At 37.4% G+C, this 15,595-nt stretch overlaps 1 protein-coding gene across 2 annotated transcripts in view; it reads left to right on the top strand.

Annotated features, from left to right (window-relative positions):
- The window catches only part of arhgap45b (Rho GTPase activating protein 45b), a 34,396-nt gene that overhangs the window by 17,582 nt on the left and 1,219 nt on the right, over nucleotides 1-15,595 (top strand). For both annotated transcript variants that reach the window (XM_059341560.1, XM_059341561.1), the window contains exons 7-23: nucleotides 191-266; nucleotides 923-1,054; nucleotides 1,273-1,334; nucleotides 1,463-1,573; nucleotides 3,097-3,177; nucleotides 3,295-3,462; nucleotides 5,668-5,805; nucleotides 5,926-6,119; nucleotides 7,182-7,300; nucleotides 8,993-9,079; nucleotides 9,563-9,664; nucleotides 9,755-9,918; nucleotides 10,015-10,203; nucleotides 11,509-11,646; nucleotides 12,408-12,676; nucleotides 13,368-13,605; nucleotides 15,145-15,250. In XM_059341560.1, the coding sequence (XP_059197543.1) occupies nucleotides 191-266; nucleotides 923-1,054; nucleotides 1,273-1,334; nucleotides 1,463-1,573; nucleotides 3,097-3,177; nucleotides 3,295-3,462; nucleotides 5,668-5,805; nucleotides 5,926-6,119; nucleotides 7,182-7,300; nucleotides 8,993-9,079; nucleotides 9,563-9,664; nucleotides 9,755-9,918; nucleotides 10,015-10,203; nucleotides 11,509-11,646; nucleotides 12,408-12,676; nucleotides 13,368-13,605; nucleotides 15,145-15,250 (2,374 nt within the window). The remainder of the gene's footprint in view (nucleotides 1-190; nucleotides 267-922; nucleotides 1,055-1,272; nucleotides 1,335-1,462; nucleotides 1,574-3,096; nucleotides 3,178-3,294; nucleotides 3,463-5,667; nucleotides 5,806-5,925; nucleotides 6,120-7,181; nucleotides 7,301-8,992; nucleotides 9,080-9,562; nucleotides 9,665-9,754; nucleotides 9,919-10,014; nucleotides 10,204-11,508; nucleotides 11,647-12,407; nucleotides 12,677-13,367; nucleotides 13,606-15,144; nucleotides 15,251-15,595) is intronic.

The raw sequence follows: 15,595 nt of genomic DNA, 5'->3' as shown, positions 1-15,595 counted from the left end.
GCTTTCCCATCTGCCAGTGTGGCTGTCGAATAGTCAGTCACTAATTATTTAAAATTGTGCACCAGTTTTGTACACTTCGATCAAATCACTGTACATATGGTGGTTTCCACTCCTGACTTTCCACTGGATGAGCTGTCAGTTGTTGACAAGCCTTGATGTGTCAGTAATGAATCATGTTTGTGATGTGCAGTCGATGGAAAACTTGTATGCTGCGACAGGCCAGGGAGCAGACGGGGGACAGTTCAGGAGCGACCTGCAGGACATGGGTAGGACATCAGCTGCAGCTCCACTCACACTGCAAAAAAAGGGTTGTCTAAAAACCGATAAAAACACTAAATCTGAGGGAAATGATCTTGCTGCATGGGCAGATAATTTCACTTGACAAGATTTCTTAAATTAAGATTATTAAATCCAGAAATAAGCATGTTGAATGCTTTAAAATAAGAAATTTACTCTTAAAACAAGATTTTTATAAGTTATTTTCACATGGTTTTTTTACTCTCATTCTTCCATTTATACCAGAAAGCAGCAATTTATTCAGCTTTAATAGTTGTTGCACACACTGGATGTCTGGTATGTCTCCCCCTGCTGACCTAAATACTGTGGTACACTCACATGTTTTACAGCTGCAGAAGCCCATTTTATGACAGAAAATCCAACAAATAAAGTGACAAAAAAGTCAAAGTAAAAAAAAATGACAGTATTGACAATAGTGAGTTTACCAAAGCAAACACAAACCGTTATGACCGAAATAAATCACAGGAAGTTGGAGTTTGTCACTCTAGCTCTTATTCTTCACACCTCGAAACAAACTTTTCGCCTTTCACAGATCATCTTAATCAGCAAAAACAATTTACGTTGTCACAGCAATGAGCTGTGTGTGTTCCTGTGCAGTGAATGGTGTTTGTGTGTTGATGCGTAGGCAGAGCTGAGGAAGTGGATGTGATCCTGCAGCACAGCGAGGGAGGGGTGGACTCTGCTCTGCTCTACGCCAAAACCATCTCTAAGTACATGAAGGACCTGATGAGCTACGTGGAGAAAAGAACGTCATTGGGTGAGTGGGACTGCCAGAGGTTGAATTATTTAAATTGGCAAAAAATTATGTTGACATTTTATAAGCTAAATCATCAATTGTGAAAAGATGCAGATTAATCAGTGATGAAGACCATCTTGAGATGAGATCAAATCAGCTGTGACACCAAATCGGGTTATGAACCACTGTATGAAAAGTTGCTAACACATTTTTCACCTTTTTTTCTTTTCTTTTACCAGAGGCTGAGTTCTCCAAAGGCCTCCAGAGATTGTACCAGTCCTGCAAACACAGCATAACACATGTAAACCTTATATTTCACTTCCCAAAAATCTGGTGATGTTGAATAGGACAAACTTAAAGCATTTCTTCTCTCCCTTTTGTGTTGGATATTGAACCTTTCTTTTCTGCGTTTGTGTCTGCTCCCTGCAGCCCCAGATGCCCCTCTTCTCCATCTACTCTCTGGCTCTGGAGCAGGACCAGGAGCAGAGTGTGGGGCTGCAGCAGGCCACCACCACACTGCACACACAGACCTTCATCCAGGTAAACTTCACAAGTTTGTTGCAACATGAACACTTTACAACAGGGGTCTCAACTCAACTCAAATTACCTGGGGGTCGCTGGAGGCAGTATGACCAAAAAAAGACACAAAATGACCAAAGTAAGGCACAAAATTACCAAAAAAGACACAATTATTTTTAAAAAGATAAAAAATTACCCAAAAAGACACAAAATGACCAAAAAAAGACACAAAATTGCACAAAACAGACACAAAGTTAATAAAAAAGACAAAATTAAAAGACACACAATTATTAAAAGACAAAACTATTTTTAAAAAAGACACAATTACCAAAAAAAGTAATTAAAGGGTCCTTCCACACACAACACGGTAAAGTGCCATTCATATAAAACTCACTTAAACTTTCATATCAAGGTGGGGGCCACAAAATATCGTCACGAGGGCCGCAATTGGCCCGCGGGCCGCAAGTATGAGACCCATGATTTACAACTTCTGCGAGCTGTGGTATTTTTTTTCCTATTTTTTTTATTATGACCTTTATTTAACCAGGAAAATCTCATTGAGATTAAGAACCTCTTTGTCAAGGGAGACCTGGCCAAGATTTGCAGCAGCAAATACAAAACAGAGTTACAAAATTACAGTTTAAACAGAAACCAAGGACAAACAAAAGAGCAAAATAAGATTACATTTACAAGCAGATTATGAAAAACACATACATGTTGTGGAGTCGGCCTCAAGTGCTCTGTTTTGATTTATTTTTTCTTTCTTTTATTTAACTTTCTTTTTATTGAACATTTTAACAAACATTTTGCGTACATCTGGTATACATAAATCAAACCCATCCAATAATGCATCTTCAGATTAAACTTGACATTTTTTCTCAATCTTTCATCTTGGATCAGATATAAAATAACTTTACCTTTTTATATACTGCAACTGAAATAGTAGTCATCCACTGTTATCCAAAAATGATGACTAATTAAACAGCAGTTTGTTCCAGCAAAAATAGAGAAATAAAAAATAATATTCATAAAAGGAAAAAACAAACAAACGATCAATCAAATTAGAAATAATTATAGTAAAAAAGAATAAATAAAAAACAGAACTTTTCAACTTCTGTAGCTACGAACCAGGATACTTTTCTTTCTAATGATGGACATCTCAGGTAAAGTCAGACCTAATTGGTTTTATGTACACTACCCATTTTTTCTTTTAAATCTGTCCTCCTCCAGTCTCAGGGAGAAAGTTAACTTTTCCATCACATAAGTATTATGTATAACTTCAACCCAGTCCTCAATCTTAGGTTCCTCCTTCTTCATCCACTTTCTGGTAATTGCTTTTTTGCTTGCAATCAACATTACTTTATACATGTGTTTGTCTCCTAATCTCGTAAAATCTATGTCTGATTTCCCCAAATATAAAACCAACAAAGTAGGTGGAAGGTCTACATACAGTACAGTTTTAATTTCTTGAGCGTGGCGGTCGTTCATGCTGCTGTTAATAGTGTGTTATAACAGTGCATCTGTGTATGTGTTTGTCTGTGCAGCCTCTGTCGCAGCGGAAACAGGAGCATGAAAAGAGACGTAAGGAGATCAAGGATCATTGGATTCGAGCTAAAAGAAAACTGGTAAGATGTCCTGTTTTGTAGGAGACAGTATTATATATTATATAATATTATATTATTAATTAATATTAATATATATCCATCTAATATAATATAATATTAATATTAATATTATATTAGATGGAGTGTGAGGCGAATCTGCGGAAAGCCAAGCAAGGTTACATGGTCCGCTGCGAGGAGTACGAAAAGGCCAAAACAGCAGCCTGTCGAGCTGAGGAGGAGGGAGGAGGGTCTACAGCAAAGTCTGTGGAGAAGAAGAAACGAGTTGAGGAGGAGGCGCGCAACAAGGTATTTATCATGTTTTCCTAATGCTCCCTATACATCAGAAGACTTTGAAAAGATTTGGAAAAGACTATCAGCTCACACCTGCTCACATCTAAAGACAAGTTTAGAGTTTTTAGTCCCAGCCTAGTCTCACACTGAGATTTTAGACAGACTGTCAATCTGGCAGGGTCACTATTTACAAGACTACAAGTAGATTCTTTTCGCTGTTTTTACCTACCGTGCAATTTTCCCCCCCATCATGCTCTTAGTAAAAACTGACCAAATGGAGAAGAAGCAGCTTTTGGCTCCAGCTGCTCTAGTGTGTGCAGTGCTTTTTGTTGTTGTTGTTTTTTTTCCAACACAAACAAAAGATGCCACAAAATGCCCCCTCACAAAGGTGAAAAAAGGTTTCTGTTTTTATCACATGAAAAGTTGACTATTTTACAATAAAAATAGATATAAAGAAGAATAATGGAAAGGAACATTTAGAAATGAATTCATGATATATATGTATGTCCTATTTAATTATGTGTTTAATTGAATAATTATATTTATCAGCTCTATCAACTTTCATTTAGTTGATTATACATTAATTACTTATTATTTATTACTTATTTATGTATACATTTATTTATACATTTTAACTGGGTCTCCTTACTGTTCTCTTTACTAAGAAACAGCGCCCCCAAAAATCTAAATATATGACATCACCATATTTTTATTTAGCTTACTAGCATTATTGTGATGTCACTTTTTCCTGTGGAAGTGGTTTTACTGGCCGGTCTGGAACCAGGGACCTTTCCCCCGCTCATCTATTGGTTGGTGATTGTGTTACGTCACTGAGACTTGAGATAATATCAAACACGTTGGATATGATCCAAACCCAAGACTAGGACTAGACTGATATGAAACAGTGCAGATTACTACCTTAAACTTAAAGATGGAGATGATGGGAGCGCTGTGACTCCAGTAAAACTCCTAGATTTACTAAAGACTTTCAGTTTTTAGTCTGGGACTGGGGAAATCATTTGGTGTAAGCCCAGCATAACTTTAACCTTTATTTATACTGGTGAGCTCATTTACCCTTTGGAGTTTTGGGCTATTTTGTCTATTGAAAATTGTGTTTTCTTTCTTTCAAACACAATCATGCTCGATGAAGAATTCTAAATGTTGCAAATGTTAACACAGGTTGCAAATATAACATATAAGAGGTAAAATGAGGATAACATCTAGGTGTATATTTTTATACAAAAAATATTTGACCATATCTCCGGTTGTACTTCCCCTATCCTCTATCATAATAGACCTTTTTTTGTGTATGTTTGTATGGGCTGAAATATGTGCCACCAGAAACTGAATTTGAATTATTTATATTTAATTTTGAATTGCTTAACTTGAATAATTCCATTAAAAAACTGAATTTGAATCACATAATTTGAATTAGTATTGTTCAATTTGAATCATTTTATTGAAAAACTGGATCTGAATTGTAATTTTGAAATTGAATTTATTAGTTTGGAACTGAACATTCTGTTCTCACAATTCAAATTCAGTTCGCAAAATTCAATTTAAATTTTTTGCGACGAATTTCCGGGTAGTCGAGGCGGAGCAATCGAGCACAGATACACAGAGCGCCTCTTCGGCCAATCAGCACCTCCGTTTTCTTTTGTAATATTTGTTGCCGCCCAGTTGCCATAGCGCCTCTTCGGCCAGTCCATGGTCAAGCCAGTCTAACTTCTTCCTCCGTTTCGTGGCGAGTGGCAACCGGGTGGCAACAAATGTTACGATAAAAAAACGAATGTGCTGATTGGCCGAAGAGGTGCTCTGTGTATCTGCGCTCGATTGTTCTGCCTCAACTACTCAGATGTTCATCGCAGAAGATTGAGTTTCGCAAACTGAATTAGAATTGTGAGAACTGAATGTTGAGTTCCAAACTAATAAATTAAATTTAAAATTACAATTCAGATCCAGTTTTTCAATACAATGATTTATATTGAACAATACAAATTCAAATTATGTGATTCAAATTCAGTTTTTTAGTGCAATTATTCAAGTTAAGCAATTCAAATATAAATAATTCAAATTCAGTTTCTGGTGGCATATATTTCAGATCATATCTTTGTTTATGTTGAGTTGAAATTATGTTTATCTGCCACATTATCACTTTGGAATTAAGTTTAAAGTTCAAAACGTTAACTTTACACACTGTGTGTGCGTGTGCGTGCGCAGTCAGACGAGGCGGAGGCCACCTACCGGACTTGTATAGCAGATGCCACCGCTCAGCAGATGGAGCTGGAGCACACAAAGGTCACAGTGCTGAGACAACTGCAGGACGTCATCAAACAGAGTGACCAGACCATCCGCTCGGTCCGAACAAACACACAGACACACACACCTCATTCTTATAAAATATATCCCTTTTTACTGTACTCCAGGTTTTGAGCAGCTCTCCCCTGATTCTTTTGTGGTACCTCTCCCTTCCACTAGGCGACCATCTCGTACTACCAGCTCATGCACATGCAGACGGTAGCCTTGCCGGTCCACTACCAGACTCTGTGTGAGAGCAGTAAGCTGTACGACCCCGGCCAGCAGTACGCCGCACACGTGCGAGATCTGCAGCTGCCGGAGCAGCCGAGCGCTCAGTACACATTTGAGAACTACTCTCCCTCCAGCTCATCACAGTAAGAGCTTCAGTCAGAGCCCAAATCATCCCCTTTTTCATTTAAATCTTTAAAGTTCAATACTTTTGTCCTAATGATTTTATGACACTGTACAAAAATGTTTTAAAAATCATCAAAATCAGTGTTATTTTATTAATCATTGATCCCATATTGTGATAAAATACCCCTTGCATTTAGTATGCATAAAATGATTCTGTTATGTAAACAAACTCGCAATTTTGAAAATGAATATAGTTATGTAGTTCTGATTAGAACTGAAGTTGGTTAAAATATGTAATTCAGTGAAAGTGGAAAGTAATACTAATATATAATTTTATGACACAAGGACATTTTCTCTCATGACATCAGAGTAATGTAATCAGAGTAGTTTTTTGAGACGATGCACATGGATTAATCAAGCAAGACACATCTTGCTAATTAAAAGGATTTTGATGTGTTGCTAGGCAGATTATGCAGCCTTTGGACCGAGCGCGGCTTGCAATTTGTGGCTTCACATTCACTGTACAGCAAGGGTCTCAAACTCGCGACCCTCGTGACGATATTTTGTGGCCCCCACCTTGATATGAAGGTTTAATGTCAGTTTTATATGAATGGCACTTTACCGTGTTGTGTGTGGAAGGTCCCTTTAATTACTTTTATTAACTGTGTTTTGTGTATTAATTGTGTCTTTTTTGGGTAATTTTGTTTCTTTTTTTTTTGTCATTTTGTGTCTTTTTTTGGGGTCATTTTGTGTCTTTTTTTGGGGTCATTTTGTGTCTTTTTTTGGTAATTTTGTCTTTTTTTGGGGTCATTTTGTGTTTTTTTTGGGTCATTTTGTGTCTTTTTTTTGTCATTTGTTTTGTCTTTTTTTTGTCATTTTGTGTCTTTTTTTTTTTATTTTGTGTCTTTTTTTGGTCATTTTGATACTGCCTCCAGCAGCCCCCAGGTTATTTGAGTTTGAGACCTCTGCTGTACAGACACGAGTTATAAAAATTATCTAACTATCAGCAAGAAAGCTATTATGTGTATTTAACAAAAACTATTTAAAAAAACAACAATCAATTGTCTTATACCACATTGCAGGAGCCACAGACCGAGGAATGACAGTTTCAACAACGAGCTGATGAGCCACAAAGACAGTCCTGCCTCCAGTGTGGACACAGCAGCTGCAGACAACAGAGACACATTGGCTCAACGCAAGAGTAAGTAATGTCTGCTGCTGTTGTTATCAAATAAAATCAAATGTATTTATATAGCACATTTCATATGACAGGCGAGTGTGTTATTGAGACATCCAGCCTGTGGTTGCATGTATTTTATTTTCTCTTCTCATTACGTATTTCTAATGTAACAACAACAATCAAAACTCAATGTAAATCACTTTCTCATTATGTCCTCTTGTTTTCAAATGAGCCAATCTAAGATTGTCAACACCTGACAAAGTTGCTCTATTCAGCCATGCAAACCCATTATTAGGGCCTCGGGACAATCGCACCGAGCACTGGTCCCATACAGCAATAGCTGTAGGGACCAGTGCTCGGGGCGATTTTCTTATTCCTCTTCCGGACGCAATTTCGTCCCGCTACTAGTCCTACAACTTAAAGCGTTGCAGGACAAATTATATATCAAAACGTGCGGTTTGATCGGGATCGGTGTGCTATTACTTTTTCCTACAGAATGCGAATTTTTCGCGAAAAACTGCTTAAAATTTTGCACTGAAATGAATGGGACGGTCGACAAAAAATGAGCGAAAAAGAACAATCATTGGAGATTTTTAAACGTCTACTTCTCCGGCATAATTTCACCTAGAGACTCCATTTAAACTTTAAACAGTAGACACAAGTCTTGTGTATCGGTGTATTAATCCACATTTCGATAGGTCATATAGTTTTTTATCAATCCCTGTTCAATGACCATGATAATTTTTGGAGAAATTCTGAGATTATAATGGGTGTGTATTGCACGGAATGTTCGTGTCAGAGTGTGTGATGTCATCGCTCAGAGTGTAGAGGGAGAGGTAAAACTGTCAAAAAATAAATTTTAAAACTGCGCTCCAGGCCGCAAATTCCACTCTACAGAAATAATTTATACATAGAAACGTAGCAAAATTTGTCTTCTCACTCACAATCCTCTGGTAAAGCTGTCAGAGTTATAGTTTGGGCGTAAGACGCAGAGATGATCCACCAACACGCACCAACAGCCTCATTGGCTCCCATATTAAAAACGCAAGAAGATTTCGGGAAAAGGGGAAAAAAAATGTTTTTTTTAGATCGCTCTAACAAAGCTATTTTTTCATTTTTCTTAAAAAAAAAACATATGTAGACGTTCAGGAAGAACTCAGGACACTCAAAGTGAAGTCGGATCAATGATAGGTATTATCGTTTTGCCAAAAATGCTTTCTGTTCGAGACCAGAAATTTCAGTCTGTCCACCTCTGCTGTCACTATGCCGTAACAGGTGCCAGTTAATTCTGTTGATTGCTTTGATCTGATTGCCTTTGATCTTTGATGTGATTACAGTTACAGATACACACACACACACACAAATGCGCATAAGCACGCACACTCCTCACACATGCATACACATGCTTCAAACACACGCATGCACACACACACACACACACACACACAGTAACTTTATGTGATTTTAATTACACACACACACACACACACACACACACATTTACATTTACATTTAGCAGACGCTTTTATCCAAAGCGACTTACAGGAAGAGTAAAAACAAACACACACACACACACACACACACACACACACACACACACTTTGAGGTTAAAGGGCATAGTAGCCCCCGTGGCCCTTTCAAAATTTCATCAGAGGAAATTTTCTAGTTCTGATTACAACTACTCACATATTCTTGTCCCTTTGTCATCACCAGGGCAGGGCCACAAGTCGTGGGGTTCAACAGTGAGCGATGACAGTGTTGGAGGAGAGGGAGGCCTCGAGTCTCCTTCTGCCAGCACAAGTGAGTGACAACTTGGTGCTGTTGAAACAGAGTCACAGTAACATACATATTTATAAATAGCCCGCGGGAAAGATTTCATTGATTTTTCCACTGAAAGGAAGATTGAGTGAGAGTGTCTTTTTATTTAAGAGATAATATTCAAACTAGATTTTATATTTATTAATTAACTAATAAAGCATCAAAAGAACATACATTGACATCTATAAAAAACAACCCTCAACATTAAATATTATTAAAAGAATAAAAAGTAATGTATATTAATGCAATGGGAAAATGCTCACATGGTAAAACAGACATTTCTCCCACCACCCGATACACCATCTGATTTGAAGTTAATTAATAAGATAAAGTACTTTTTGCTTGTTGTGTCAGTTTCACTCATTAATTTCAGTCTGACCAATTTCGAAGAATTGCAAAAGTGTCCTGTATTTCTCTGATTTCATCAATTTTTTGATATATTTAATATACGCATATTTATCCTAGGTGACATCAGTAAAATTGCCCGGACGTCATCCACTGGAACGATGTCGTCCAATGAGGACGCAGACGAGAAAGATGGAAATGTGAACTCATTTGAAACTCCAAGTAAGATTGACAGATTAATGTGAATGTTTGATAACATGATCAGACTGACAGTTTCCTGGATTGTGTATGATATGGGTTGTTTTTCTTCAGACATAAACGGCATGGATCCTGATGTGGGGGCGTCCACCAGACCTTTCCGTAACGTCGGCCTGTCTAAAGCAGCTCAGACCCATCGACTGAGGAAACTACGGACTCCTTCCAAATGCCGCGAGTGTGACAGCTACGTTTACTTCCAGGGAGCAGAGTGTGAGGAGGTGAGTCCTCCATCTTCTCTTTTAACATCTAACCTGCAAAAAGAGGGACTTAGGATGACGATGTCCATGATGTCAACACCTTCTCCGTCCTCCCAGTGTTTCCTGGCATGCCACAAACGCTGTCTGGAGACTCTGGCCATCCAGTGCGGCCATAAGAAGCTGCAGGGCCGTCTGCAGCTCTTCGGCAGGGACTTCTCTCAGGTAGCCAGCTGTGCCAGTGACGGCATCCCCTTCATCATCACCAAGTGCATCTCCGAGATAGAGAGACGGGCGCTCAAGATGAAGGTGAGAAAGTAAATTTATAGTAGAGGTGTGAATCCACAGAGGCCCCACGATATGATTTTTCCCAATACTTGAGTCACAATTAGATATTATTGCGATTTCAAGAATTACGCGATATTGTGAGTATTGCAATACAATATATTGCGATTTAACTGTTTAACTGCATTTTTTGTTCACAAAATTAAATTAAATCAAGAATTATTTTTTGTTAAATTAGAGAAAAATTCTCAGTCTATTCATCTCACTTCAATTTTTTTGTTTTTCCACAATGATGGTTGTAGAACCTGATAATGTAATAAATTCCCGATAATGTAATAACCCCAATAGTGTAATAAAAATCTGCACTTGAGTCCATTGAAAATGTAATAAAACCTGATAATGTAATAACTTCCCGATAATTTAATAAAGTGCATTTCCCAATAATGTAATAAAGTATAACACCAAGCACCTTTAGATTTCAAGAAGCCGTTGAATGCATTCGTGTGTCATGGATACCTCATTTGTGAAAAACGGATGAACGGGTCAAAAGTTAATAAACATTCAAATTTGACCTGTTGGTGGCGCTAGAGCTCTTCAGCTAGAGTTGCCTACACAGTATCACCACTTGAACCCAAGTAATGGGTGGTCTGCTGTTAAATTATTACAATATTGGGGAATTATTACATTATCAGGACTTGCAAAATGAAGGCTAACCTGATAATGTAATAAACTCCCATTAATGTTATACTTTATTACATTATTGGTAAAAAGGTGTATTACATTATTGGGAAATGCACTTTATTACATTATCGGGAATTTATTACATTATCAGGTTCTACAAGTGTCAAACCCACAGACACACACAACAAAGTATTCAGTCAAACTGAACTGATATCAATCATGTATGGACGACAACAATTGCAGCACTTTGTCAAACTTTTTTTTTTAATGAAACATTAAAAAAAAGCCTAAGTTTACAGCGTTATTTAGAAAACTTCACATGATATCCTGATGCACATGGTGCCTATAGATTCCTTAGATCTTCTAGATTCATATGATACCAGTATCTCCAGTATATTCCTAAAAGTGAGCTCACTATGGAACCCGGGGAAAAAAGGTGAAAATACTAATGGCCAGTCAGCCGGCACAATGCTTAACATCGATACTTGACAGCCATTATTATACGATATTATATTGCCACGTAAAATATTACGATACTATGCTGTATTGTTCCCCCCACACCTCTAATTTATAGTGTATTAAAGTGAGATATGCATGTCTGAGTCTTTGCCACAGAGGTATTTTAACCTATCCGCTTTCTCCTCACAGGGCATCTACAGGGTGAACGGGGTCAAGACTCGTGTGGAGAAGCTGTGTCAGGCCTTTGAGAATGGAAAGGAGCTGGTGGAGCTGTCCCAGTGTTCACCACATGACATCAGCAACGTCCTCAAGCTTTACCTCAGACAGGTACACATGCAAGAGTAAAACAGTGTTCTTAAGCCACTTATTGGTCTAAGGAGCAATGGCAGCTATTGTGGTGGCAGCTAATGTGCCAGAATAAAGTAGTTCATCTCCACTCATTTACAGTTTTAGTATAATAAACCACTGTCAAAAGATCATTATTAACATCAGTATGTTTATTGATGTGTAACATTTAAAGTCCCCCTTTGAACCCTACCAAGCCGTTTTAAGTCCTGCAGCTCTATGGAATCAGCACAATCATGGCTAGAAGTGGGAGCAACTCATACATTTCTTTTGTGATGAATAACACAAGTTGTAATGACATAAATCATTAAAGTAAAAAGAGGGTTGAAATTCTGTTGAATTTTTTTTTTTTAAATGGGGGGGGGGGAAAAATATTTTTATATAGAAAACCTTATATATAAATGCCATTTATACATATAAAAATATCAGAATTTGATTTTGACAGAAGTATCACAATTTTAAGCTTCGTTTTGGTTACTTTGGAAACATTCATAACCTATGATCAGTTTCAAAGTCTGATGATAATGCCTGTTTTTACAATTTCTTCCTGCAATAAATTGTGTATTTTCGGTGATCACTAAAAGAAGTTTGAGTTCAAAGGGTTAAAAAGTGGGGGTTTTTATGCTGCCTAAATGTCCAACATAGACTATTCTGACATGCATCTTTGCAGGTTTGTCATTAAATATACTCATTATAATTAATGGAGCACCTCTTACACTTCTTCCTGTATCTGTCACTCCCAGCTGCCAGAGCCCATCATGCCGTTCCGCCTGTATAACAGTCTGATGGGTTTGGCGAAGGAGAGTCTGCAGAGTGAAGCAGAGACAGCAGAAGGAGAGGAGGCTGAGTCCAACAGTCACCCAGCACTGGGTAAAGGTCCGGAGCTGGTGGATCTGGGCCCCGACACAGATGCAGAGATACTGGTCCTGGTGGACAAGCTGAAGGAGCATCTGAAAGATCTGCCGAAGGCTAACATCGCTACACTTCGCTACATTATTCGCCACCTTCGGAGGTCAGTAATTAAAAAAAAAAAAAAAAAGGCTTGTAGAACCTGATAATGTAATAAATTCCCGATAATGTAATAAAAATCTGCACTTGAGTGCATTGAAAATGTAATAAAACCTGATAATGTAATAACTTCCCAATAATGTAATACACTTTTTACCAATAATGTAATAAAGTATAACACCAAGCACCTTTAGATTTCAAGAAGCTGTTGAATGCATTCGTGTGTCATGGATACCTCGTTTTTGAAAAACAGATGAACGGGTCAAAAGTTATTAAACATTCAACTTTGACCTGTTGGTGGCACTAGAGCTCTTGAGCTAGAGTTGCCTACACAGTATCACCACTTGAACACAAGTAATGGGTGGTCTGCTGTTAAATTATTACAATTTTGGGGAATTATTATATTATTAGGACTTGCGAAATGAAGGCTAACCTGATGATGTAATAACCTCCCATTAATGTTATACTTTATTACATTATTGGGAAATGCACTTTATTACATTATCGGGAAGTTATTACATTATCAGGTTTTATTACATTTTCAATTGACTCAAGTGCTGATTTTTATTACATTATCAGGGTTATTACATTCTCGGGAATTTATTACATTATCAGGTTCTACAAGGCTTTCTTATTACCAAATCTTTCCAGACTCTCTTATTTACTCTTGATCCTTCCTCTATCTCCCCCTCCAGGATTGCAGAGCTAGAGGAAGATAACAAGATGAGTCCCAGTAACTTGGGTATTGTGTTTGGCCCCTCACTGATGCGTCCCCGTCCCACCGGGGCCACGATCTCCCTGTCCTCTCTGGTTGATTACCCCCACCAGGCCCGCATCGTAGAAACCCTTATAGTCTTCTATTTATCCATCTTCCAGTCCAAAACCTCTCAGTCCAACAAAAGCGGTCGCTCTGCTTCCACCTCCACTCAGCAGGTAAGATTCCCTCTCATTTTATTTTAGCACTATGACTTCATATTTTATGATACAAGTAGTCACTTTATGAACTGTAGTATATTAGGAATGCACTGCTGAGCCTTTCAAGGGAGCTGTGGGCTTTATATGAAACTTGATGTGAAATTAATGAAAAGCCAATGAACTGCTGTTATGGTCCTGTAGTTTTACTACGCCACAGCCAAATATTTGCATTTGCACTGCAGCATATCATTTAATAGAACTCACCAGAAGAGAGAGCAACACTGTGTCCCTTGTGTTTATTACTGGGCTTTAACCCTCTGAAATCTTCGGCTATTATGTCTGTTAAAAAAATCTTTACCATGCCATGTTGGTATCAGTTTTTTCAGCGTTGCCTCACCTATATGTCCTGATAATTCATTTTTAACTTTGACTTACTCGATCAAAATGTTGAACCCAAAAGAAACTAAATCTGATAAAAAAAATCTGATCTTGAAAAACGATGTCTCAAAACACAGAATTTTAAATATTGCAAATATGAATACAGGTTGCAAATATACCATACAACAGGTAAAATGAGGATAATATCTAGTTCAATATTTCATACCAAATATATTTGACAATATCTCCAGTTTTACTTGGCCGATTATCATCAAAAAAACATCTGGCATGGAGTTTCAAGCCAGAACTTTAGAGGGAAGCTGATGTCAAGGCTCAATGTTGCTTCATTTTTATGTCTTCACATCATGAAGAAGCAATACTATACTTAATGTTTAAACAGTCATTTGTTGGTGTATGTGGGTGTGCATATTGTCCTCAGATTCTGAATCAGAGCAACTCTGTTTAAATATTGTCTTCTTTTTGCTCAAAAGAAACAAGCCAAAATGCTTTACTCCATTAACCATTGTGTGACATCTATGTCCACTTCTTTTATCCAGTTTTTTGTCTATTATGTTTGATTAGGGTGTGAGCGGTGGCTAGTTAATATATATTTAATGTTTAAACCCTAACCCTTACTCCTGGCAAATGTCAGTTCACCCAAAAGAAATGGCAGCATGTTTTCAAATGAAAAGTGGTCTTATGGAAATATATGATGTGTATATATATATATGTATATATATATATATATATATATATTTTTTTTTTTTTTTTTTTTTTTTTTCATGAACATCCACCCGCATTCTTCATTCAGTTATGGCCCTGATTCATTTGCACTATAAACACTCATGTTACTTCTTTTAATTTAATGTGCAATATTCTCTGTACAATGGTCCATATTCAACTGCTGACTCTGTCTACATTGTATATAATGTTCTTTCAAATTAAATTGTTTTTTAAATTGTTAATACTTTTAAAATATTTTTTACTTGTTTATTTGCTAATACCTTTTTTATATTTTTAGTTTGTACTGCCTGTTGACTATTTGTTAGTTATGTACCATCCAATTTGCTGCTGTAACTCTAGAAATGTCCCCTTTGTGGGACTAATAAAATATTCTATCCTAATTTTGGAATACAGCTTTGCATGTCCTGACAACAATCTCTTTATTTCCTGGTCCAGGGTAGTGTGGCAGATGACAAGATAGGGAGCTCTGCTGATGGAGAGGAGGATGGAGGCAGAGAGGAGCCAAATAAAGCAGAATCTGACAAGATGGAGGAGGGATGTGGTACGTATTTTATGAAGCCTAGGTTGTATAATACTGTTGTAAATGCATATCAACCAACTTTCTTTTTTAATTAGTGTAAATTTAGAACAGTTAAATAATGTTCTAGAAGCACTATAGCCTGGGTATACCCATACTGCCTTGCACGCTCGATTTCATTTTGAACTGCCAAGGGGTCTGGAAACTAAAGCCCTTAGCACTCTTAACACTGCCGGTAGACTGTGAGCTGAAACTACAGAGCAGCCAGAGTCAGAACATGCTGCAGAAAAACGTTGCAGAAGCAGAATTGAGCATTTTAGTCTCAAAGTAGAGATGGGCTAGTCTGGCTATGTAAACCATAGATGTAAA

Source organism: Centropristis striata, chromosome 9, assembly GCF_030273125.1.
Source record: "Centropristis striata isolate RG_2023a ecotype Rhode Island chromosome 9, C.striata_1.0, whole genome shotgun sequence".
Taxonomy (NCBI): Eukaryota; Metazoa; Chordata; class Actinopteri; order Perciformes; family Serranidae; genus Centropristis; species Centropristis striata.
The sequence above is the reverse complement of the archived record's forward strand: the minus strand, read 5'-3'. Positions and strand labels throughout refer to the sequence as shown.